The 23,931-nt window shown below is 42.5% G+C and overlaps 1 protein-coding gene across 1 annotated transcript in view; it reads right to left on the minus strand.

Annotated features, from left to right (window-relative positions):
- Positions 1-23,931, minus strand: part of LOC308582124 (uncharacterized protein) — a 155,310-nt gene that overhangs the window by 122,983 nt on the left and 8,396 nt on the right. The window contains exon 2 of the mRNA XM_081185002.1: positions 19,689-19,760. Within this exon, the coding sequence (XP_081041128.1) occupies positions 19,689-19,760 (72 nt within the window). The remainder of the gene's footprint in view (positions 1-19,688; positions 19,761-23,931) is intronic.

Consider the following 23,931-nt stretch of genomic DNA (forward strand, 5'->3'; position numbering starts at 1 on the left):
GAGGAATCTGACATCTATTGCTATTCAAAATGGAGAATTATGAGAAGAATTTTCAGAAACGAGTTCACTGCAGCTTTTTTTTAAAAAAAAAAAGTTAAATGATCATACATGGAAGAGGAATTTATTTCTTTTACCAAATATCTTCACATTATTTCACTTCTGATAAAGTGCAATAGTTAAATGTCATTGAATCAACTGTGAATTAGAAGCACCCTGGCTTCAACCTACATATTTTGTTATACCAGGTCAATGATGACACTTTCACCTAGTATAACAAAATACTGCAAGTTATAGATATGAAATGTCACAAGTTATACCATCCTGTGCTCTGCAAATTCAGATGAAAAATCAATAGAAAAATCTCATGATACATTTTTGCAGTTTTGAAGATCTCCCTTTTTAAAAAAAATCTAGAAAAACATTCCAGATAAGGATTGGTTCACTGGCAATTGCAAGCAGAGGATCATTTGTGATTATTAATATTATATTGATTGTTGTCAATGCTGGCTGCATGTGATTTCCTACCCAGAAAGCAGTTTCCATGTAGAACGAACATGAGCAACAGTGATCTGATGATGCAAGCGTGCCTTTAATTTTCATACATATAATGTTATAGGAAGCCATATTGTACTCAACTATTGATGGATGCAGTACCTCAATTCCAAACAGCTATAAATAGATGATTTTGCAGGTATGGTATTGCAGGGACACTGCGATAGAAGAAACTGCACCAGCAGAACATGAGTGGACAGTAGCCCTGTCTCTCTAAGAAGCCATCTGCAGTATACATTTAAAACAGTATCATACCACTTTAAGCAGTCATGGCTTTTTCCAAAGAATCCTGGGAATCATCGTTATTAAGGGTGCAGTTCCCAGAGATCCCTGGGAAGAGGGTTTGACTGATAAACCACTGTGGTCCTAGAGTACAATTGCCCCATACACAGATTAATTTAACAGGCATCAGAAACTTCCAATAGGAGCACAGGAACACCTCACAAACCTTCCCCAAACAAAAATGAAAGCCTTACCTTGGGGAAAGGGAAAGAGAAGAGGGCTGGCTTAACTACCATAGTGAAGGGCTGTAGGTTGGTGGTAATGTACACACTTTACATCCCAGGTTCAATTACAGGTATTTCCCGGTAGGTCTGAGAAAGGCTTCTATCTGGAACCCTGGAGAACCAGGGTAAACAAATGAAGTGCTTGGTAGGCCAATAGATGAACTTAGTGTAAGGCAGTTTCCTGTGCTCGTAAGAATTGGTAAAAAGCAAAGCAGGACCTTTTTAATACACTGTTTTCTAGAATCTCTTGAGGTCTACTCACGTCTGTTTTTTGGAGCTGCCCTAACATTTATGTATACAACCATCCTAACCCTCAAAAGAGGGAGAGAAAATTAATTTATTTCTATTTATTCCCTGCCTTTTGGTCCTCCAGAGGCCCTAGTTGTATTACTGCAGAATTGGCCCTAGAGAGTGTATCTGGAAGCAATCATTGGGGCAAATGTATGGAATATATATTAGTCAAATGTATATACATCACTCTCATGCATATGTTCGTGGAGTCGGGGTGAGAGGTTAATTCCTATGGGGCTCCAGGCCTCCGCACAGTGCAACTCATCCCAGGGGATTGGAAGAGTGATTTTGCAGAATCTCCAGCCTCAATCACTGGAAAGATTATTCCCTAAAACAATTTTGCATTTGCATATTTGCTTCCTAGCACTCTAAAGAGGCTCATTTAGTCTGTCACAATGTGATTATCCTTTCGAAACCACCTATTGTCCATTACGAGGGAAATAAGCATAATAGAAAAAGCAATACACAATTTATATTTTAACACAAGTGTTTCTCTCCTCTGAGAACAAGCATATTAACTGTACCGGGTCTCCTGTGTCATTTGCATTTCCTCCTCCCCTCCCCCCCTTTTTTAAAAAAAGGATAAAACAAATGTTAAAATCTCCAATGAGGGGAAAGGCAAAAGGAGGAAGGGGGAATGACAAAAGAGTAAAGGAGTGGAGGGAACCACTCAGGACTGCCAGAAACATGGTGTGTTCAGAAAGGCATCAGCCCTGCCATAAGCTATGAAGGAGCAAAGGGGGTTTTTACTGAGAAATAAAGGTGTAGGAAAATCTCTCCTGACATATATAAAAAGCTCCTTTCTGATTTAATTAGGAGTCGCCAATTGAGATAACCAGCAATGCAGTGGCACTTGTTAAGGAGGTCCACATTTCATCACAAACAAGCACATGGCGAAAAAGCAGGAAAATGGGATTAAGGCCTGCTATAAAGGCGCAGCCTTGGAAACCAGATGGCCTTTCCCGCCTCCTAACATGTCATGTTTTGTTTTCTTTCCAACATTATTTTCGATGTATAATTCTCCCCCGTCGCCTGCTGCTTTGGCAACCGCAAATAAGAATACCATATGTTGTGGATTTTATATTGTCTTAAAACAAAATTTCCCCTTCCCATCTACTCCACCCATGCTTCCTCTTCTCCCAAAGACATCCAGTGCAACTGATCAATACAAGACATATTCAACTGATCTCTTTTGTCCCCACCACATTGCAACCTCAGTAATCTTAAATCAGCCTTGCAAGGTAGGCCAGTCTTATTCCCATAGTACAGATGAAGGCCTGAAACAGAGACTGATTCACCAACTTTTGCATGTCAGTAATTGCATGCCTGATCTGACATGTGAACCAGGGACTGCCAGGTTACAGCCCCTGTTCTTAGGCACTGCACCTCTCACTGTTTCCGTTTCCCTGAGAGAAGTAACTTGTGTGTGCATGCCATGAAGCAAACACACTAATGTCAGAAGCAGTCCTCAAAGACAAATATGGAAACAGCCCAAACAGCAGCTATTCACATGGAACTTTTTTTTTTTTAGGCTCAACTAAGAAAGCAATCCAATTTTAAAGAGAAATGTGCTACTTTAATAGCATGTAGGAAGGGATAATGATGATTACACCTTCCTTGGGATGAAGCCTTCATAAATACAATGCAAATTGCATTATACTAATGCAAGAAATAAAGATTCAGAAGAACGGTGAGCGGAAAGGTTAGGATAAAAGAAGAAAGTATAGGATGTTTTCTGACACTTTAAGTTAAGAAACACCATAATGACCAAAATTCATTACCTTAAGCTACGGGCTATAATATGCTATCCAATTTTTAACCTCCCTTCCAAGGATTCCTCTTGTGAGATATACTGGATGCCATCAATGCTGATTTGGATTAGAGCGGCATACATGTGCCCTCACTTTTCGATTCTATTAAAACACCAAGATCAATAACACAGCATAGCTTTCAGAAGTGATAATAAAACACCCTAAAATATTCCCAGAATACTTCTATAAATAATTTGCTTAGCGTACTTATGTTAAAAAGCTTGTCAGTTACAGCACTCTGAAAAGCTCTAAAAGTACACGCTATCGTATTTGGATTTGATAAACCTCCCGCTGCTTTGGGTCACAGAGGGCTACACCATGCACCCAAAGAAATCATTATTTTCCTTAATAAATAAATTACTGGCCTATATTTCATGTATCACTCAGGTCTGCTGGTATCAAGGGTTTAAATAATAAATAACAAATAGCTCCATTCATTTATTAATAATAATGCCTCTTGTCTCCCTTTTTTGCCCCTTTTTTGTCTTAATATATATCCCCGGCACCGTATTGACTAGTAGTCATGTGAAAGGACAAATAGCTGGGCCACTGGGAACATTTAAAATTTTCCAGTTTAAGGAAACTGTGTCTAAGCTCTGACAGCCAGCTTTACTTTGTCAATTGCTCAGGCGCTGACAGTGTCATGATTGGTGAGTTTCAAAGCCACAAAAACACTTTAAAGCCATATTAGCTAATGGAGCTCCTTCCTCATGCTGTTTCTCAGAAGGAAATGTGCTTAGAAATGCCTACCTAGAAATGCTCACATGAGACCTCCCCTGACCATAATCATAGCTGAGAATTGCAAATTCCTATATCCTTAGTAAGGTAAAAGAGAGGTGCTGGTGTTCATAATCGGGGCTGGGTTTACAAACAATGCAAGTCAACAGGCTGTACAATATATAAGTAGGAATAAATTGGCATTTCCCTTCTGTTTACCCCCAGGAGCAACAGAACAGCACTGCAGATCTGGCTTCCTGCCAACAGAACTGCCGCCGCACACCAAGAAGGTGCAGAGGTGGATGAGGTCATGTCAGGCACACCAGCAGGAGTGCCAGACTGGTGCCACTGGTGTGTCTGCACTGCCCTCCCCTCAGCACTACCCTGCCATGTTCCATGAACCTATGGTTGCGTACACGCCATACATTTAAAGCACATTACTTCCCCCAAAGAATCCTAGAAACTGTAGTTTGTTAAGGGTGCTGGGAATTGTAGCTGTTGGTGGGTGGAAACTGCAGTTCCCAGGACGCTATGGGGGAAACCACGTCCTTTAAATGTATGGCGTGTTTGCAGGCTACTTAGGGCAGGTTGTGGGGGGTAGGTCCCCACTCAACAAAAGGAGCAAGAAGGCAGGGAACACACAACCATATTTTGAAGCAGATTATGCCATCTGCCATTATGGAGTGGGTGACAATATTTTTTGCTAGAGGGCAAGGGACCGCGAGTCCCTAAAAATACAGATGAGAAAGCTGGCACACTCCCAGTGACCCAGCTTAATTGGGCTCTTGACGGCTGTGGTAGTTAAGTCACCTTTTGCCCGAATCATTTATTGCCCCCGGCATGCCACTGCCCCCTTTGTGATGTGTGCAATTTGTTATTTTCTTTCATTTGGTCCTTCCTTGAGTCGCCCTCGTCCCCAATCCTGGAGCATAAACACATGGCAGATACACAATAGGCTGTGCAGAGGCTTGATCTCTGCATAAAGAGTAGGGTCAGCCCCTCGCTGTGAACAGATATTTCGTCTTTGGGAACAGGTTCATGCCTATGTTTCAAGTCCCAGTGACATATTCTGGATTTCCAACATGTGTTACACATCTGCTGGAGCCAAGGATTTATGAAGAAACCTGCATTTAATTTTACTGGGCCCAGGCATTGTTACTGCTGTGTTATGCCCCTTTCATTCCTCCCTCCACTTCTTTAACTAGAATGGTTGTGTTTGGGTTATATAAAAGCCCTGATTCCAAGTCATATAATTTTATAGGCAAAAGCGGGGGGAGGGGGAAACAACACCCCAAAATGTTCTTTTGTATAGCACCTGAGCTCATTAACAATCCCCCAAATTCCATAATTTTACACCACCATGTGCTGCACATTGTACTTAGTACCTAGCTGCATAATTTAATTGGCTGGAATCCTCTCAGGGCAGGCTGCACACAGACATTAGGGAAATGATGGAACAGGTGGGACCCTTGTCCTGCACTTGATAATCATAGGTTCTTAACCTCCGCACAACACATCTGATGCAAAGCTGGGCGCAGGGAGAGAGGAGTGGCTACAGGACCTGGACTGCACTCTTTTGTTAGGCCTCATAATGATGTACGTCAAGGCCCGGATATCAACTGACTGCAGCTTCCAGCTCGCACAATGCCTTTTGAAGTAGGCCAGATAAGACCAAAATTGTACACCAGGAGCATTTAACAAACAGGGTGTCATTCAAGAAACTCTGAGAAGGAGAAATTCAATGGGAAAGATGAGCTCGTTCCCAAGGAGACACGGGATTCATCCATTTATTTATTTTTTACAAAATGTATACCCCAAACTTTCTGCTTAAAAAAAAAAAAAGCACTCAAGGCAGTTTACAGAGTGAATGTTAATAACAAATAAGCATAAAAATACAAACACGATATAAAAGCTTTAAGAAAGAAAAACAAGAGTGGGGGTTTGTTTGTTTATTTATTGATTTAGACAAAAATATATTCCAGAGAGCATAAAACAACTACAAACTTGACTAGGCCCAAAGTCCTTTTTTGCGTGAAATGTTAGAAGACCACCTCAAGTGGTCAAGTCAGCCTCTCTAGGCAGGGAAGTATTTTAGCCTAGGCATGGCCACAGAAGGGCTCCGCTGGATGGTTGCTACAGCTATTTATGAGAAATATTTGTTGAAAACATAACAATCATTTCATTTTTGTTAATGAATGCTTTTGTTCTAGTTTGTGGGCTCCAACATGAGCTCACTACCACAGTGAAACCAAAACTCTTTCAGCCCAAGAGCCGCATTCCCTTCTAGGCACCCTTCTGGGGACCATATTCCAGCAGCAGGTGGGGCCAGAGGCAAATGCAGGCATAGCAATGACCTTTGTGCAGTGGACTGCTTTCTGCACATGCTCAGACACCACTCTCTACCCTCCATCCAGGAAAGCAAAGGGGCATTGTCAGGGTTTATGGGCGCATCCTAACCAGACAAAATGATTCCAGGTGGGTGTTAAGGGTGTGGCCTGGAAAGAGTCCCAATGGCCAAACAGAGAGAGCCACATCAGCTCCTGTGTCTTAGGTTCCACAACATGGTCTATACTGACTTCAACTCTAGAGTTTCAGTCAAGAGTCTTTCACATCAACGCCAGGGTTTGAACCATATGCAAAGCACTGAGCTGGGAGGGGCAGACTGGCCATCTTGTCTTCTTACTGCTTTCATCCCTAATCACAATCAGCTCACTGGGAAAAGAACTTCCCAGTCAAACACTGTGATTTCCAGCTCAGACCTGGCGTGATAGTTAAACACTGCCTGGTGAAACAGAAGAGACCAGAACCTATCATCAAGGAAAGAGAATAACTCCTGTCAATGAGGCTCTCAGGTCTACATCTCATCCTCCTCGCAAGAGGGTTCCTAGGCAATTTGGCAAACTACATTTTGCTAAATATTTGCAGCCCTCATTTCAGGGTCCCACAATGCATAAAGTAGAGCTATGATTTTCACTGTATACAAAGCATTTCAGATTTTAAATACTGCCGTCTATTTTGTTTTCAGAGATGTTTGAAGCTTAACCATTAGCAGATGGAATTAGCGCAAAGTTTATCTAATACTCTGCTGCATCTCATAGATATCTTATAAAATCATAAAGTTGGAAGGGACGCGGAGGATCATCTAGTCCAGGCACGTCCAACTCCCAAGAGACTGCGATCTACTCCCAGTATAAGAAAAATGGCAGTGATCTACCCATTGCCATTGGAGGGAGGGAGAGCATGCGTGGGGTGGGTGGGTGGAAGGGGAGGATTGCAAAGAGTTATTGAGCTTTTGGGGGGAAGCATTGCCCTTAGTTGCTGAGCTTATTTTGGGAAGGATTGCTCAGAGTTGCTGAGCTTCTTTAAAGGGGAAATGGCATAAATGAGAGCCAGTGTGGTGTAGTGGTTAAGAGCAATGGACTCATAATCTGGTGAACTAGGTTCGCGTCCCCGCTCCTCCACATACAGCTGCTGGGTGACATTGGGCCAGTCACACTTCTCTGAAGTCTCTCAGCTTCACTCACCTCACAGAGTGTTTGTTGAGGAAGGGAAAGGAAAATGTTAGCCGCTTTGAGACTCCTTAAGGGGAGTGAAAGGCGGGATATCAAATCCAAACTCTTCTTCTTCTTCTAAATCGGTCACCTAAAAATCCACCGCTAAAAAGACCATGCAGTGCACAAGCCAATCATCATATCCCCAGTCATCAACAGCAAACGCAAAACGACCCACCACAACATGCAAGGGAAGGGAAGAGCGAGGGACCCGGGGGTGGGGGAGGCGGACACATTCATTCCCAAGTATTTTCCATCCCATGATAGATAAGGAGCCTGTGATTGACAACGATCACCTGGGGATCTACCTGTAGATCACGGTCGACCGGTTGAACATGCCTGATCTAGTCCAATGCCCTGCAATGCAGGAAGATGCAGCTGAGTGAACCTGCAACCTTGATGTTTTCGGCACCATGCTCTAACCAACTGAGCTCTCCAGCTGTCAGATTTTATCCAATACTAACCACTAAAGATCCAATACTGACTTATACTCTTTGTCAGATAGAGTCAGGTACCAGCTTCTTCCTGTACTGTTAGTTCTTGTTGACTGTTCCAATAATCACTAGAAGGTTGGGTTCAATGTCAAATGGAGGCAGCCCAATAGCTTTAAAACTCCCTGCCTGAGTAGATTTGCCAAAGAAGAGACAAAAATGTTAAAAAGAAGGAAGGAAGGAAGGAAGGAAGGAAGGAAGGAAGGAAGGAAGGAAGGTCTGGTTTTTACAGCTGGGATAAAGCAACTACAGAATATTTTTTACTTCTGATTCTGCACTTTTAATTGGGATTTTAATGGGTTTCGTTGAATTTTGATTCTAATATCACTAACTTGGGATAGGGCAAACGGGAATAAATAAATAAAATTGCTTAATTAATTCCTAATTAACAATCTAAGCAGGAGATGCCTATATTAGAATTAGCAGGGTTAGAAGAAAGGCTGAAATTTGCTGTTCTGCCTTGAAGCACAGCAGTAAGATGCACCTCAATGTTTTTGCTTTTAACCTACATTTAGCACAGCCGTCATTAAGAAGTAACAGAGAAGCAGGCAGCTTGCTCAGTTCCTGGCAGTCCCAACCTTGTAGCAGAGACAAAGCAGGCAGGGCTGGTTAATGGTAAGTGTCATCAGTTTGAACTTGCTGTGGTTTCCAAGAGCAGCTGTGGAGGTTAACAATGATAGCATCTAGGTACACAGCACTAGTATTCAAATACAGCCTTAGCTATGTTCAGAAAGCTGGATCTAGGTTAAAGTCTGTAAGTATACCTGGAAGTAGAGATGGATGAATCTGTCAAATTTCATTTTCTTCCAGCTGCTCATATTTTCAATCTTAATTCCAGTTTGCTACATCTTTGCACCAGTTTAGAGGGGGAAAGTCGTCAGAACAATTCTTGAGCATTTTAAGATGTGGTTTGGTAATATACACCTTTCCAGTGCTTTTTTTTCTTTAAAAAATGTTTAGGGGTACTCTCATTTTCCGACTCATATTTAAATATTGCCCCTCAATGAGGCCAAACGTAGATTCAAAAAATGTTGAGGGGTATGCATACCCCTGCTTCCCCCCAGATAAAAGGACTGCACGTTTCTATGCAGTTATGCCCAACAAACATATTTATGCAAGGGTATACCCTAATATCATGTATATGTTGTTTTCACTAATATATGTCCACTTTCCTCTAACATAGGCACTTTTGTATAGTTTCTGGTTGAAGAAAGGCACTGCAACATTCAGGAAAAGATGAATTTTGGAGGATAGCTGAGTATTTTGGTTTGCGTTTTATTACAGGAAGTGCAGATAAGTAAAATTCCACCCCATCCCTACTTGGAAGCAGCATTAATTGAGCTTTGACAGTACAGAAGAACAGAAGAACAAATGCTAAATGGCAGCAATGTTATTGTGGAAATGAAGGAATAGGTTCCACTTTTATTTGGTTTCTTACAACTTTCAGTACTACTACACAGGCACGGCCTCTTAACATTTAATGTATTCCAAAACTTCCTTGCATGGCATGCTTGTGTCCCAAGATGTATGCGTTTCAATGCCTTATCATTTATTTTAGGTACATAATCAATGCAAACAATATTCCTTCTTGGTAACAAGTCTGTGGTTCATTAGCCCCTAATTAGCAAGATGGGGGAAAAGAGTGAGAAATACCTTTCCTTGGAAGGATTTCTTAATGTTTATTTCTTCAGACTTGCCAGATGTATTATGACCCAGATGTGGCATCATCCATCTTTCTTGGGATGTGTAATAACCAGATAAGGACACCTGCAATAGCATGTTTGTCCAATTTCTTTGTGGGCTTCCCTTGAGACTGGTCTGGAAGCTGCAGCCAGTGCAGAATGCTGCAACCAGGTTGTTGAGTGGAGAACCTGGACACATACATACATTACAGCTGTGCTGAGGGAACTCCACCGGCTGCCAATCAGCTCCAGGTCTTCTTGCTAACATATAAAACCCTTGGGACCAGGTCATCTGAAAGACTGGCTGCCCCTATATAGACCTGTAAGACCACTTAGGATCATCTGGGCTTGTCTTTTTGCTCAGGCTTTCCATGGCCAATAAGATTGAACCCCATTTTATGTGTCTGAATCCCCCAAATTCCTGCTTTTTATTTGTTTTTATACACTTTTAGATGCTTTTCTTCTGCAGCATTATTGGTTTCAGGCTATATTTTTGCTTTAATGATATTGCTTGTTTTTTATACACTGCTCTGAGATGTTTAAATATTAAGCAGTTTATAAATGCTTTACATTTTTTTCTTGAACCTATCTTACATTGCTACCTTAAAACAGCATCCTCATAAAGTGCTCCAGTGTTACTTGCATATACTGTACTCATTGCTAGTTGGAACATTTCTTCCATACTAATCTGTTTGTTTGTTTATTTATTTATTTATTTATTTTGTTTCTTTTACTTAAGACCCTGCAACTAGAGTTGATACAAGGTAGACTGTGGCTGCTGGTGAGCTCTGCGGTGAACACTTGTGGGCAATTCATAATGTACAAAAATCAAAACAAGGCTTTCAATGAAAACATCTTAGTGCAAGGTGTTTGGATTTTGGCTGAGCTCAATTCCCTTTCCGCCTCTGCCACAAGCTGAGTTCACATTTATGGTGCCCGCCACAGAAACTCATAGAAGTGGTTGCAGGGTTCACAGTCACAGCAAGGCCTCTCCATCAACTCTACCAAAGACCAGCTCCATCAGGCTCCTCCACTCTCAACCACCATCTGCCACAGCCATTCCATCAGGCTATGGCAGAGAAAAGAGACTGCAGGAACTTTGCATCAGTTCTACTGAAAGACTAGCAACATTTGGCTCCTCTCTTTCCAAATTGCTCAATTCCAGCTGGCTCATTACAATATCTGTGTAACTAAGAACTAGTATATGTCTGCCACTGCAGAAGCTTGGGGGTGGCGGGGAAGAAGGGGGAGATTAAAATGTTTTAAATAAAGAAATTGAGGTGCCATTTGTAACAATTTTGCAAGAGCACAGTGGCCCGAAAGAGAGCTGGTATTAAATATATCACATGTCCTGTCCACCCTTCACATAGTGGGGCCAGTTCTCACTAATAGCACCTCTGTGCGAGTGGTGCCCAGCCACAAGCCCAACAGCCTGTGGCACTGCCTCAAGTGCGAAGGGGGCAATAGATTCACTGTGGAGCCTGCCTTCCTGGTCTGTAAATATTAGCTGTCTGCCTCACAGGGCTGTAGTGAGGTTAAACGTACTAAAGATCTACAGCTTATTAGAAAAAGTGCCAGATAAATAAGTAGTTGACACAGTACTCAATTTGCTAAAGGGCTGGTGTTTAATCAGGCAGAGTATAAAAAGGTACCTATTATGCAGCAATAAGGAAAGTGAATTTGGTTATCACTGCAAATATTTCCAGGCACTTCAGACAGATTGTAGACTAATCACAAAATGTGCAATTCCGCAGGGAATAAAACTCTTTAATTATGTGCTTAAATCCCACTGCGGACTTGGGCATCTCTAGCATTCTCTAGGTTGGACAAGAAAGTTTAGCACTCTTTACACGTAATACACACTGACAAGCATTGTGGGATGCAATTGCCAACTCTGTTGTAGTGACCCAACAAGACCACTGTTCAAACCATCATTTAGTGCTACGGGAACAAAACTCTGCAAGCCTCTGTTCTCAAATGCTTACTCCTTCCCTCTCCTCTACCAGCACAGCTTCAGTCACTTACATTTGTATCTAACTACCATTTGTTGGGTTTAGTTTTAACTATGGTTTATCAAAACAAGTCAAGAACGTAAACCATGGATTGCCACTCCTTGTTTTGCTCAGAAGTCCTGTTTACCCATGCAGGTCAGCTGAGGAGGGGGGTTGTTGCCCCCTCTCTGCTCATCATATGTTCAAACCGATGACTGGGGGGCTATTTTTCATCTCCATAAAGGCATTGGGCTCCAAACACCCTAGTGCTGCATATACTTTATTTATTTTAATTTTTACTACTCTCACCAAAATAAGTCGGTTCATATGGGGACAGAAAAAATTACTGTGGTGAGTGTATGTGGATCAGGCTCCCAAACTAAGGATTAGCTACCCTGATATAAACCATTGTTCAAAGTTGGCTTGTTCAGACAAACCATGGTTAAAACAAATCACAGTTTGTCTCAGTTCAAGGTAACAACAAGCCACAGAGCAATTTTAAAAGAGAGAGAAATGCCTTCAATCTCCATAAGCCCCAACAATGGTTTAGCATTACATTCAAACAAGGTCATGGTATCCTTTATGTGGCTGGGGCAACATATGGGCAGCATATAAATTTAAAGAACATTGTTATTCTTATTCTGCTAAACAAGCCCCCTTCAGACCTTCTAGGAAGGTCAGAAGTGGTGTGGGTGCACCTGGCATGCATGAAGGCACTCACTCCCTAGTGTGAGCATTCACACATTCTTCTGAATGCTTCAGTAGGGCTATTTTCTGAATGCTTTCAGTAGGGCTAGTTTAGAACAACACTGTAAGAAAGGTCACTGTTCCCATATTTCAAATGGTCACCCAGGGACTTCTTTACCACCACCACAGTGTGTTCTCTTTCATATTTGTATAATTTCCTAACTGAGATTCCCAACCACATTTTGTGGGGCGGTCCCCCCCCCTCCATACCATCTTTCCTCTGACCCCAAAATCCCAACACAGAACATCATTTTTCTTTACATGTCTTCAATAAGCAAGTGTGGCTTTTATCTGCAACAAATTACCTGGATCTATATTTAACATGTTATTTATCATCTCTTGTCACAGAGCTTCTAGGACAACCTTTTTCTTTCCAGTCCAAACTGTATTTTCACATATTCTGCAGCTGGAACTCCAATGGAGGTCACTAAAACTGCCTTTGCATCTCTCCCCTGTACAAGTACTTATTTCTTTTCATGCCTAGTTAGTCTAAAGGTTCTTCAGTGGTGAGACGGCTGTATCTTGAGCCTCCTATACACCATCATTCTTGACAACACTTATAGCAGGTTGATAGCAGTGACCTCACACACTGGCAACCTACATCCTGGTTCTAGCATCTGCTCCAGCTGCCTATTGTCTTTCAGATATAGTTCAGTGGTGGAGTGGTTCAGCCAAAAAAATCATGCACTTTGGGTTAAAACTATGAAACTTAGCACACACAGAGATTGACCTACACTAAATAATTGTACATGGATATTTTTATTTTATGAAATATTTATTTAAAAGTGATGTTACAGGAATTCCTACTGCGGAAGACACTGTCACACCTAACTATTCTAGTTAGTATGTGAAGGAATTAAGGACCACAGAGTTCTGATTGCTAGATTAGGCTCGGTAATGTCACATCCCCTCTTCTCCTGAGAGGAAGGAAGTAGAGTTTGTTTCCTGTTCCTTCTCTCTCTCTCTCTCTCTCTCTCTCTCTCTCTCGCTGCACATGATGGAGGAAGACTGGCCTCAACATATGTATGTGCCTCAGATATGTGTCTGAGGATGCCGTTGCTATAGTTTTCAACTAAGAATATTTTACCTGTCATTGCTAAGGGCAATGCATGACTGTAAGTAAAGTATATTTTAAACTTACTTCAGTGTGTGGTCTGTTTCTCTGCAGGTGGGGTAAAGCGGGCCAGCTACCTCAAGGAGCTGGAATGTATTAAAAGAAGGTTTAAAAACCTATTCCTATGTGTCATTAAATCTGCCTAAAGGTGGGATTTAAGATTTGCTACTGGGGCTCTTTATGTGCAAGCCCTACATTTTTTTAAAAAAAAACAAGCACCAGCTGTTTTGTTTGCTAACCCACACGTGTGGGTCTGTAGAGGATTAAATATAATTAATATGTCCTCTTACTAATTCCCATCACATACAACATTATGAAATACGTTTTGTGTTTGTTTTCTTGTTTTGCATTTATTGTCTGGGAATATCCATTTTATATTTGTTATCTAATTCAGTTGGGACCTACCACTACCAGTGGGAACATTCTATTGATGCAGAGAATATTTGTTTATAAGGAAACGGTGTAAAATTAAAACTCATTTATTTTGAAACAGAAATAGACATGAGGATGAATCCATGTCAGGAAATGTTTAGGCATTATCACTGCATGCCATTCAGCAGTAATAGGTAGCAGTAATAGGACTATTGCTGGGTGGGAGGTGAATACCAGCTTTAGCCCACCCTTTACTGCACCTGCTCCTCTTCCTTTACCTGAAGATCTGCAACCTGTTGAGGAGCCAGAAGGCTGAGCCAGCTAGCCCTGACCTGGAGGGCAAGTGTAAGAATTTTGCTGTTTGCAGGGAGAAGCCTATTGTATGGTCCGTTGTTTGTGGATGGTAGCTATGTTTGCGGTGAGAGCACAAATGCAACTCGTGAATGTACAAAGTGTGATTCATGGTGTGCTTGGGTTGTTGCTCTTTTATGTTTTTATTGATTTGCTGTATTGTACTTTTTATTTGTATTTACTGCTGCTTTATTGTATTTTCTTTTGTATTAATCTGTTCACTCCTTTGGGGGCCCTGGCCAAAAAGTGGTATAAAAATAAACTGATGATGTCCATGGCAACTTTGATGCTTTTAACCCAAAGTGCACAATTTGGTCAAAAAAATCTGACTTAATTGCTTCACTACAGGAGTACAGTTTTGACCCGTAAAGCCAAAAAGATCTGATCACTATTTAGCTTAGGTTTAATATCTATAATTAACCTATATTAACCTTTCTTTCCATTATGGTGCATCCAAGCCCTGCTTTCCATGCTCCCCCTTCCATCTCTATGGTCAACCAAACAGAGCCTTTTGGTGGCACCACCTTTTGCTGTTCAGATGGCATCACTCCAATCCCAAGCTACTTTTCTGCTGTAAACCTGATGAACTGTGAGACTGACCGACTTTTGGTAGCTGTACATGAGCAGTGTGATGGCAAGTGTGTTTACTCAGAGGTACATCAATTTGGGACCACAGCTAAATTTGGAAATGCATTTAGTGGCCACAAGTAAGACATCCAATGATTGCCCTAAATACTGTAAAATGAAATAATTTACCTAACAATATCTCTGTCCAGAAAAGTCACATCAGCTGCTTCCTCAAAGTCTTCTTGAAAAGCTAGAAGCACAGAAACATATCCAAAGGAATACTGTTCAGTAGTCACAATCTGCTGGATACACTTTCTTACATGAGGTTATCTTAATTCCAGTAGTATCATCAAAATGCTAATCTCTTGATTTCTAAAGAATTACTTAGCAGTAATCACAGGATTATTTTGATTAGACTGCAGGATCCAAGGAAGTCCCTAGATGGAAAAAGTGGTGGTCCTAGTTGAAAGGAATTTACATAGGCACTTTCTGCTGCCTCACCATTGACTTTCCCCTGTGCTGATTTGTTGATATTTCTGCTCAGTGTGGGTCACTGCAATGTCAGAGCTTACTGGCAACTACATCCTGTCTGTTAAAGAGAATGTGGATATATTTGGTTTGGGGTAAAGGGGGAGGTCAGGTTAAAAGTTTGGCAAGCAGACTAATAAGCCACATTTCCTCCATGGGCCACTGAAATCCTGCCTTGAGAACTCCTACACAGCTCCTTTCTCCTCCCAGCTCCCCGCTGCTGGTTTCGGGCCATACGTTCCCATCTCCCATGTAACTTTGCCGTTTCCTAGGAGATGGCATGCTGCTAACCCCACACCTCATCTCCGATGCCTGTGTGACATCACCAGGTCAGCACAGCCATAAAACACTACAACTAAGGCACTGGAGTTATGGCTTGACTCATTGCAATATTAGCAAATCCTAAAGGACATGTGAACCGGACGGTGGACTGCGAGGTTTGCTTTTTCATTAGACTTGTTTTGATGAGAGCTAGACATAGTGTCATTGAATGCAGACATCCTTTTTTCAAAAAAAGAGTCCAGAAGCTACAGCAATAGCGGGCTTCACACAGGGCAAAAAGAGAACGACATTGCTTCAAGAATCAAACAGTGCTGTTTGCTGACACAAGCTGACCTTTTAGTTGCACCGTAACACCAAATGGGTTCTGAAGATATGTTTCATCCCGCAGCTTCTGTTTCAAGGCTGAACTGAACACAGAGAGTTCTGAAGCAAATCACAGCACAAACAGCTCAGCCCTGCCTGCGTATTTCACCTCAGAGAAGGAGAGAGGATCCTCCCATGAAAAGGTCCCATCCTTCTGGATTCGGCAGAGTTCAGCTCCCATTCACTTCCAAGCTCCTCCTACAGAGAGACAACATTCTACCTCTGCTGGCAGTTCGAACTACAGAAACGCCATAAATAAACTAGAGGCTCTTTTTATTGCATGCAATACTGCACACAGGTAAAGATGGAAGGGAAAGCTAACATAAGGCTATCGAAGTCTACTAGCCATAATGCCTGTATTCCACTTCCACTGTGGGAGGCAGTATGCCTCTGAATGCTAGTTGCTTGGAATAGGGAAGGGCAAATTTGCCAATTTCAGTTTCTCTCTTATTCTCATTTTTCCAATCTTAAGCTCAGTTCTCCACATGAATTTGCAAAATCTTCTTTTTAAAAGTGCCCATGAAAATTCATCAGTTTTCGTGAAAATTTCTCCTCCTGCACACATTATTCCTAGGCATTATTTTTGCAAGCAGGTTTCCCTAATATTAGGCATCTTTGTAGTTTTTTACTAAGATGCGATGATGCATATACTAGGGTAAAAGTGTTCATACAATGCATATTTTAATTCACACTCTACCCTAGTATACAGGGCCAGCCCCCATATCAGGTAAGGTGGTTGCCTCAGGTAGCAGCCTCAGGTGCCAGATCTAGCTGCTGCCACCACCAAACACTCCTCGGCAAGAGATTCCATTCTGTCGTGCTAGAAGCATAACAAACCAAATGTGGTACAAGCATTAGAACAAGCAGCCCCAGAACAGCAGCTCTTGATAAAAAAGATTTGTTCCCTTCCAGAGAAGCTTCTCACACTTCTAGGCCAGAATGAAGGCCTTGTCTCTCTGAGCCTGACGGTGTCAGCAGTCAGACCTGCAGGCTCTTCATCCAGTTTATGCTCCTCTGCTATTTGAACAGCTGGAGATGAGGTTGAATGAAATGGATTGTTTCCATATTTCTCTTTCCAAAGAAGCCATTTAAGAGAAACTCTTAACATTTTTGGACTGGTTTAATCTTGGATCGAGATAAAAAAAGGATACAAGCGCTGGGATTTTCCATGACAGAGATCCAACCAATCCCAAAACAAATTCCACCACTGTAGAAAGGTGGGTAGTCCTAGCTGACTTGCTACATTATCCATAACGTTCTTCTCAACTAATCTGCAAGCTCTCCTCTGTTTGAGAAACATGGAAACTTGTGGTATACATTCCATGAAGCATCAGGATGATAATATTATTACAGTGGTACCTCGGGTTAAGAACTTAATTCGTTCTGGAGGTCCGTTCTTAACCTGAAACTGTTCTTAATCTGAGGTACCACTTTAGCTAATGGGGCCTCCCGCTGCCGCCGCACGATTTCTGTTCTCATCCTGAAAGTTCTTAACCCGAGGTACTATTTCTGGGTTAGTGGAGTCTGTAAACTAAAACATCTGTAACCTGAAGCATCTGTAACCTGAGGTACCACTGTACTAGTTTGGTTATTATTAGATTTATTACCCTCCCTTCACCAGAAGGTTCTGGGGCAGGTTACAGCAATACAAAATACAGCGTTTAAAACCAATTTACAACCAGAGCAGGTCCTAAAAATATCCCTCTCAAGTGTCGAAGGGCAGAGAGGTGTACCTTCAGCGTATGAGGACAGCTGGACAATGAAGGTGCCGGAAGCACCTCTACGGGGAAGGACCTCTATCTGCATGTTATCCTACCTGTACTGATTCCTTTGTTGCACTTGCAGATATAAATAAATATATAGGAATATTGGAAGCTGCCTTATACTGAGCCCAATGGTTTGCCTATCTAGTTTAGTATTGTCTCTACAGTGAGTTGCAGTGGTTCTCCAGGAAGGAACCTTTCCCAAATCCTCCTGGAGATGCCAGGGATAGAACCTGGGATTTTCCTGCCTGCAAATCATGTGGTCCACCCCTTCCCTTAGGTAAAGGTAAAGGGACCCCTGACCATTAAGTCTAGTCATGGCCGACTCTGGGGTTACGACGCTCATCTCCCTTTATTGGCCGAGGGAGCCGGCGTACAGCTTCCAGGTCATGTGGCCAGCATGACTAAGCTGCTTCTGGCGAACCAGAGCAGCACATGGAAATGCCGTTTACCTTCCCGCCAGAGCAGTACCTATTTATCTACTTGCACTTTGACGTGCTTTCGAACTGCTAAGTTGGCAGGAGCAGGGACCGAGCAGTGGGAGCTCACCCCATCGCGGGGATTCGAACCACCGACCTTCTGATCAGCAAGCCCTAGGCTCTGTGGTTTAACCCGCAGCGCCACCCGTGTCCCACCCCTTCCCTTATCCAGGGCCAAATCCCCAAGGATGGGGAGAAATGTTACAGAAATTACAGAAATGTGAATTAGACTGGAAATTCTACAAAATGGTCCCTTCATGAATGATGACACAGCATAATCGTCACTGAAAAAATATTTTTAAAATAACTAAAATGTACAAAGCACCGTGCAACATTTAAAAATTAACAGCAGGCTTAAAATATTAAAAAGCCAACAAAGGCCTAGGCAATGCCTCACTAATCAGGAAAGAGGCCCCTGTTACTAATAAGAGTTCTTTGATATGGTACATTCTACAAGGAACTGACCACGGTCCGCAAAAGCTAAAACAAATGGTGCTGTAAGTGATGTCATAGCAGGGGTGCCATGCCAGCAATGGGGAGTTCCTGGCAGTTTCTGCTAGTAGTAGACCACCTCTGAAAATATCTGATTTTATTTTATTTTTTAAAAAATCCTCCTCACAAAGGAGCCCAGGGCAGCAAAAAAGTGGTAAAACAATTTAAAAAAAACAAAACATATTAACAACCATTCCAGCACAGATGCAGATCAGGAAAGATCTCCACTTAAAAGTTTTGTTGAAAGAGGAGGCAAGAGAACAGTGATGGTGCCTGCCTAATACTCAGTGGTAGGGAATTCCATAGGGTAGGTGCCACAACATTAATGGCCAATACCTACATACACTGTAAAGAACTGACTTGCAGCAGGGGTATTTAAGGGGTGGGATGATATTTCAGGTCCCAAGCTGTATAGGGCTAAATACACCAGAACCAGCACTTTGAACTTAACATGGTAGCTATTTTAAGCCTGCTGTTAATAACTTCTGTATTGGAATACGCACAGCTTAAATTGGTTTCAACTTGCAGCAAATATAGGCAACTAAATATCAAGTAGCCACGAGAGTAAACAACACCAAATATCGCTTTGAATATCATATGTAAATAAACAGTGAGAATAAAGAAGCAGCCAAAACTCCAAGTTTAAAACCAGGGTGCCCAACCTTCCAGAGCGTGAGGGCAGCTGTGGGCATCACAAGATACCCATCCCACAGATGAAAAGCAGGCGATACTCAGAACCCTCTCCCTAAAGCAGGCAAAACACACCCCCAAACAAGTAAAACACAAACAAACAAAACGAAAGTGTTGAATTGAAATCGTATGTATGTTTACTGTGTTCAGTGGGGCTTACTCTCATGTAAGTGTGCACAGAACTGCAGCATTAGAAACCCATGATACCTGCACTTAACACTTCCTTTTAATATCAAAGTTTTCTCCTCCCACTCGCTCACCCCCAATCCCTTTCCCTTTCCATTTCCCTCTGCCCTGCTGTGGTCGCAGATTAGCCATATTTCAGAGGAGGTCGTTCTCCTTACCTACAGAGTATTTTGGTCAAGGTTGCCACTTGGTATCTTTCCTCTCCCTCTGCTCTTTCTTCCTTTGCCAACAGAACTGCCAAAACAATAAAAAGAAGGGAGTCAACATCAATCTGACAAGTTGTCTCCTGCTACTCTGATGATAAAAATGATCTTCCTTACACTACACTTTCCTGAACTTGACATCTGTCCTAAATCTCAACTCATACATACTCCTCTTCCATTAATATGAGTCATCCTACAGATGTCCTTTTGCTACTCTTAAGAGTCACGTCAGAAACAATCATTGACTTATTGTCAACGGGCTCAGCCTACCATGTTAATGGTGCCTTCAAAACCTCTCTTTCACCAATCATCTTGTCCTCGACTCAGAAAATCACTATAAAATAACTTAACAATGTTCCTGGATGTGAAGAGCAGGGGGCAGGGGGCTTACATGCTTGCTGTTTTGCATGTAGGTGACTCAGGAGAAGGACAGAGAAATCTGCCCTACATAGAATTCCACTTTCCTAAAGAAAACGTTAAAAATCAGTGTAGTCTCATCTCTCTTATGCATCCACCCACTGTTTCTTCGATTGTATCTGCCACTCATTCTTACAAGGATTTATGCTGAAGCCCAACACTGTTCATGTAAAATATCAATAATCTCTGTTCATTCAGAGATTTATTTTTAAATTGTGTTGTTTAGCTGCTTTGTCGTTTGCTACCCTGGGCTCCTTTGGAATGTAGAGTGGGATAGAAATTTATTTACTTATTTACTATTCAAGGTGAATGTACATGTTGAAACCTCCCTATGGCTGGATCCACTCTCCTCCAGTAATGCTTCAGACCAGATACAGATTGTGTACACACACACCTGTAAAGCAAACTGGAAGCACATTTTCTGCCTCAAAGAATGCTGGGCACTGTAGTTTGTTAAGGGTTGCTGGGAATTGCATTTCTGTGATAAACTACAGTGCCCAGAATTCTTTGTGGAGGAGTGGAACGTGCTTCGGATGTGCTTTAGAAGGCATAGTGTATACACAGCTTTGCTCTGAAGGCACATGAAACCACCACCTTACCAAAGTTAGGCAGGTCTAGATCTGACCAGCATCTGGATGTGCAACTGCATGAGAACCACATGTATACTGCCTTGAGTTCCAAGACAGAAGAAAGGTGGAAGACAGGGAAATAAATAAAATTGAATGACAAAATCACGCATTTTACGTTGTAAATGGTCCTGTGATCCTTGGATGAAGGGCAGTATAGAAAATGATGATGATGATGATGATGATGATGATGATGATGATGATGATGATGATGATGGAAGAAGTTCTCACATCTGCACTGCTGGACCTCAACCTGCCGTTAAAAGGGGGGAGGGGATGATGCCCCTTCAGAGTTTCTATATTGAATTGAAAACATAAGGCACCCCTGCTCATAGAATCATAGAATCATAGAGTTGGAAGAGACCACAAGGGCCATCGAGTCCAACCCCCTGCCAAGCAGGAAACACCATCAGAGCACTCCTGACATATGGTTGTCAAGCCTCTGCTTAAAGACCTCCAAAGAAGGAGACTCCACCACACTCCTTGGCAGCAAATTCCACTGGCGAACAGCTCTTACTGTCAGAAAGTTCTTCCTAATGTTTAGGTGGAATCTTCTTTCTTGTAGTTTGGATCCATTGCTCCGTGTCCGCTTCTCTGGAACAGCAGAAAACAACCTTTCTCCCTCCTCTATGTGACATCCTTTTATATATTTGAACATGGCTATCATATCACCCCTTAACCTCCTCTTCTCCAGGCTAAACATGCCCAGCTCCCTTAGCCATTCCTCATAAGGCATCGTTTCCAGGCCTTTGACCATTTTGGTTGCCCTCCTCTGGACACGTTCCAGTTTGTCAGTGTCCTTCTTGAATTGTGGTGCCCAGAACTGGACACAGTACCCCAGGTGAGGTCTGACCAGAGCAGAATACAGTGGCACTATTACTTCCCTTGATCTAGATGCTATACTCCTATTGATGCAGCCCAGAACTGCATTGGCTTTTTTAGCTGCCGCGTCACACTGTTGGCTCATGTCAAGTTTGTGGTCAACCAAGACTCCTAGATCCTTTTCACATGTACCACATGTACTCAAAATTTGATTAAATATTTTTGCTAGAAGACCCCCCCCCAAAACCCAGCAGAAAGTGTTTTGCATCTTTTGTACCACCTGTGGTGGAATTCAGTATTATTCTATGACAAATGTTCCGTACGCACAAACACTGGACTTTGCCAGATGGAACTTCTCTCTTTCCCCTGCATAGTGTTTTGGAGGAGAGGGTTCTCCTGTTACCCTCCCAGGCCAGTTTGGGGGGGGGGGCACACAGGAGAAGAAAGGGGTAAAGCCGTGTTCTGGAAGCAGAAGTCCACTGATGGGATTCCTTAGGTGAGTCCTGCCCTGGGTTCAGCAAAATGTGGAGGGCTCCCAGAATGCAGCAGGGCTGGCTTACCACAGTCTGAAGTAACTAAAGTTAGGTGTATTATTTGTGAAGTGGCAGACATAACTATTTATAGAGCCCCTCCCCTTTAAAAAAAATTAGTCTGGACTCTACAATCCCTTAACTGCACCACAGCAGATGCCTCAGTGAGGTTCATAAAACAGTTTCTATTTAATCCAGTCCCTACAGTTAATTCCTAAACTTTGCACATTGGCCTAGCATGGTTGATGGTGACAAATAGGCCTCAGTCTCCATGTATGATGGTGTTTTAGTTCTCTGTCATATGACTATGAAAGCTATGGGTATATTTGAGAATGTGCCAGCTCTCTTAGGAGGTCTTTCTGCTCCCTTTGCTCTTCCTTCAGTGTCCTCCTAACTCTGCAGCTGTCAGGAAGCCACCAGAGCTTATGACCTGCTTCTCAAATATGGCCCCTTCCCTTTCTGGAACAGCCAGAATTGCCTTGGTTCTTCGGTGTGTCATGCTGTACCCACCACAAAGCTGGCATTTGTCAGAGCTGGCACGGGGGGGCTAACACTGTGACAAGCTAAGTGGGTCGATCAGCCCAACATGGAGCTGTTGTGGACAAGCCGCCACAAGCGCCGTAACTTTGCAGGCGAAACAGACAGCGACCTCAGCCATAATTAAAACTAATTATTCAAATGCACTGCGCTTTGTGGTGCGTTGCTCAGGAGCTCCCTGCGATGAGCATGTAGGCAGCAGGGCTGTTTTTCTTCATAAAAACTTATGAGGAGCACCGAACAGATTAACAGCTTTAATGACAAAAATTACTGCTTACAACACCGACTTCAAATCAAAGAACAATATCCGCAGACAGATATTTTCATGGTTTTCATAACAATTCATTATAGGTGGCACCGAGGGATTACATTTTTATTTCCCTTGTGTCATTTCTCTCAGACTCAGGTTCATTTCTCTTAATGAGGCAGCGGAAGATAAAGGGCAGTGATGGCTCTTCCAGTGCCGCTGCCGAGTGTGAGGAGTTTAGGGGCACGGTGATAACTGATACTCCAAAGGATGGCAGGGAGGAAGGAGGGGGGAGCGCGAGAGTGATGGGAGGAGATGCTCTCTCTGCCGTAATGAACTAAAATTAAGACATAAATTCTCCCACCTTTGTTCTGACCAGATCTAAGGCAGGGATTCAGCTTTTTTTTAAAAAAAATGAGGACTAGATCAGTAGCAAAATTATTAGCTAATTAATTGTAAAAGAAACAGAGAAGAAAGGGAAAGTGGTAGGGAGAGCAAAAAGAGTTCTCATTTACAAAGCCTTCCGGGGGGGGGACAACCCCCAAAACCCAACAACCCCAAATCAAAGGCTTCCAGGAGCTGAGGAAAAAAATAAGGACCATGTTATAGATAACGTACATTTTTATATATGTTAACTTAAGTCCTGCCAGCATCATACTTGACTACTTAGGTTGGCCTCAGAAGCTAGCCTGCAGGTCCCATTCCACCTGCACTTTCAGACTTGAGGCACTGAGGCAGGGATCACTTGATATAGAGCCTCTTCAATTGTACCACCCCAGGGAGACTCTCCTGGCTCCAACTCTGATACCTCTCGGAGACCAGATCAGCTCAGCCAACATAGTGCCCTCCTGATGGTGTTGGTGGACTACAACTCCCAACATCCTTAACCATTGGCTCTGTTGGCTAAGGTTGATAGGAACTGAAGTGCAGCAGTTTCTGGAGGGCACTATATCAGCTACTCCTGAATTAGGCCTTAAATATTCTATGTATAATCTGGCTATTGGCTTTTCTGCTACTCTTATT

The sequence above is a fragment of the Podarcis bocagei genome (assembly GCF_964188305.1).
Source record: "Podarcis bocagei genome assembly, chromosome: 2".
NCBI classification, from domain to species: Eukaryota; Metazoa; Chordata; class Lepidosauria; order Squamata; family Lacertidae; genus Podarcis; species Podarcis bocagei.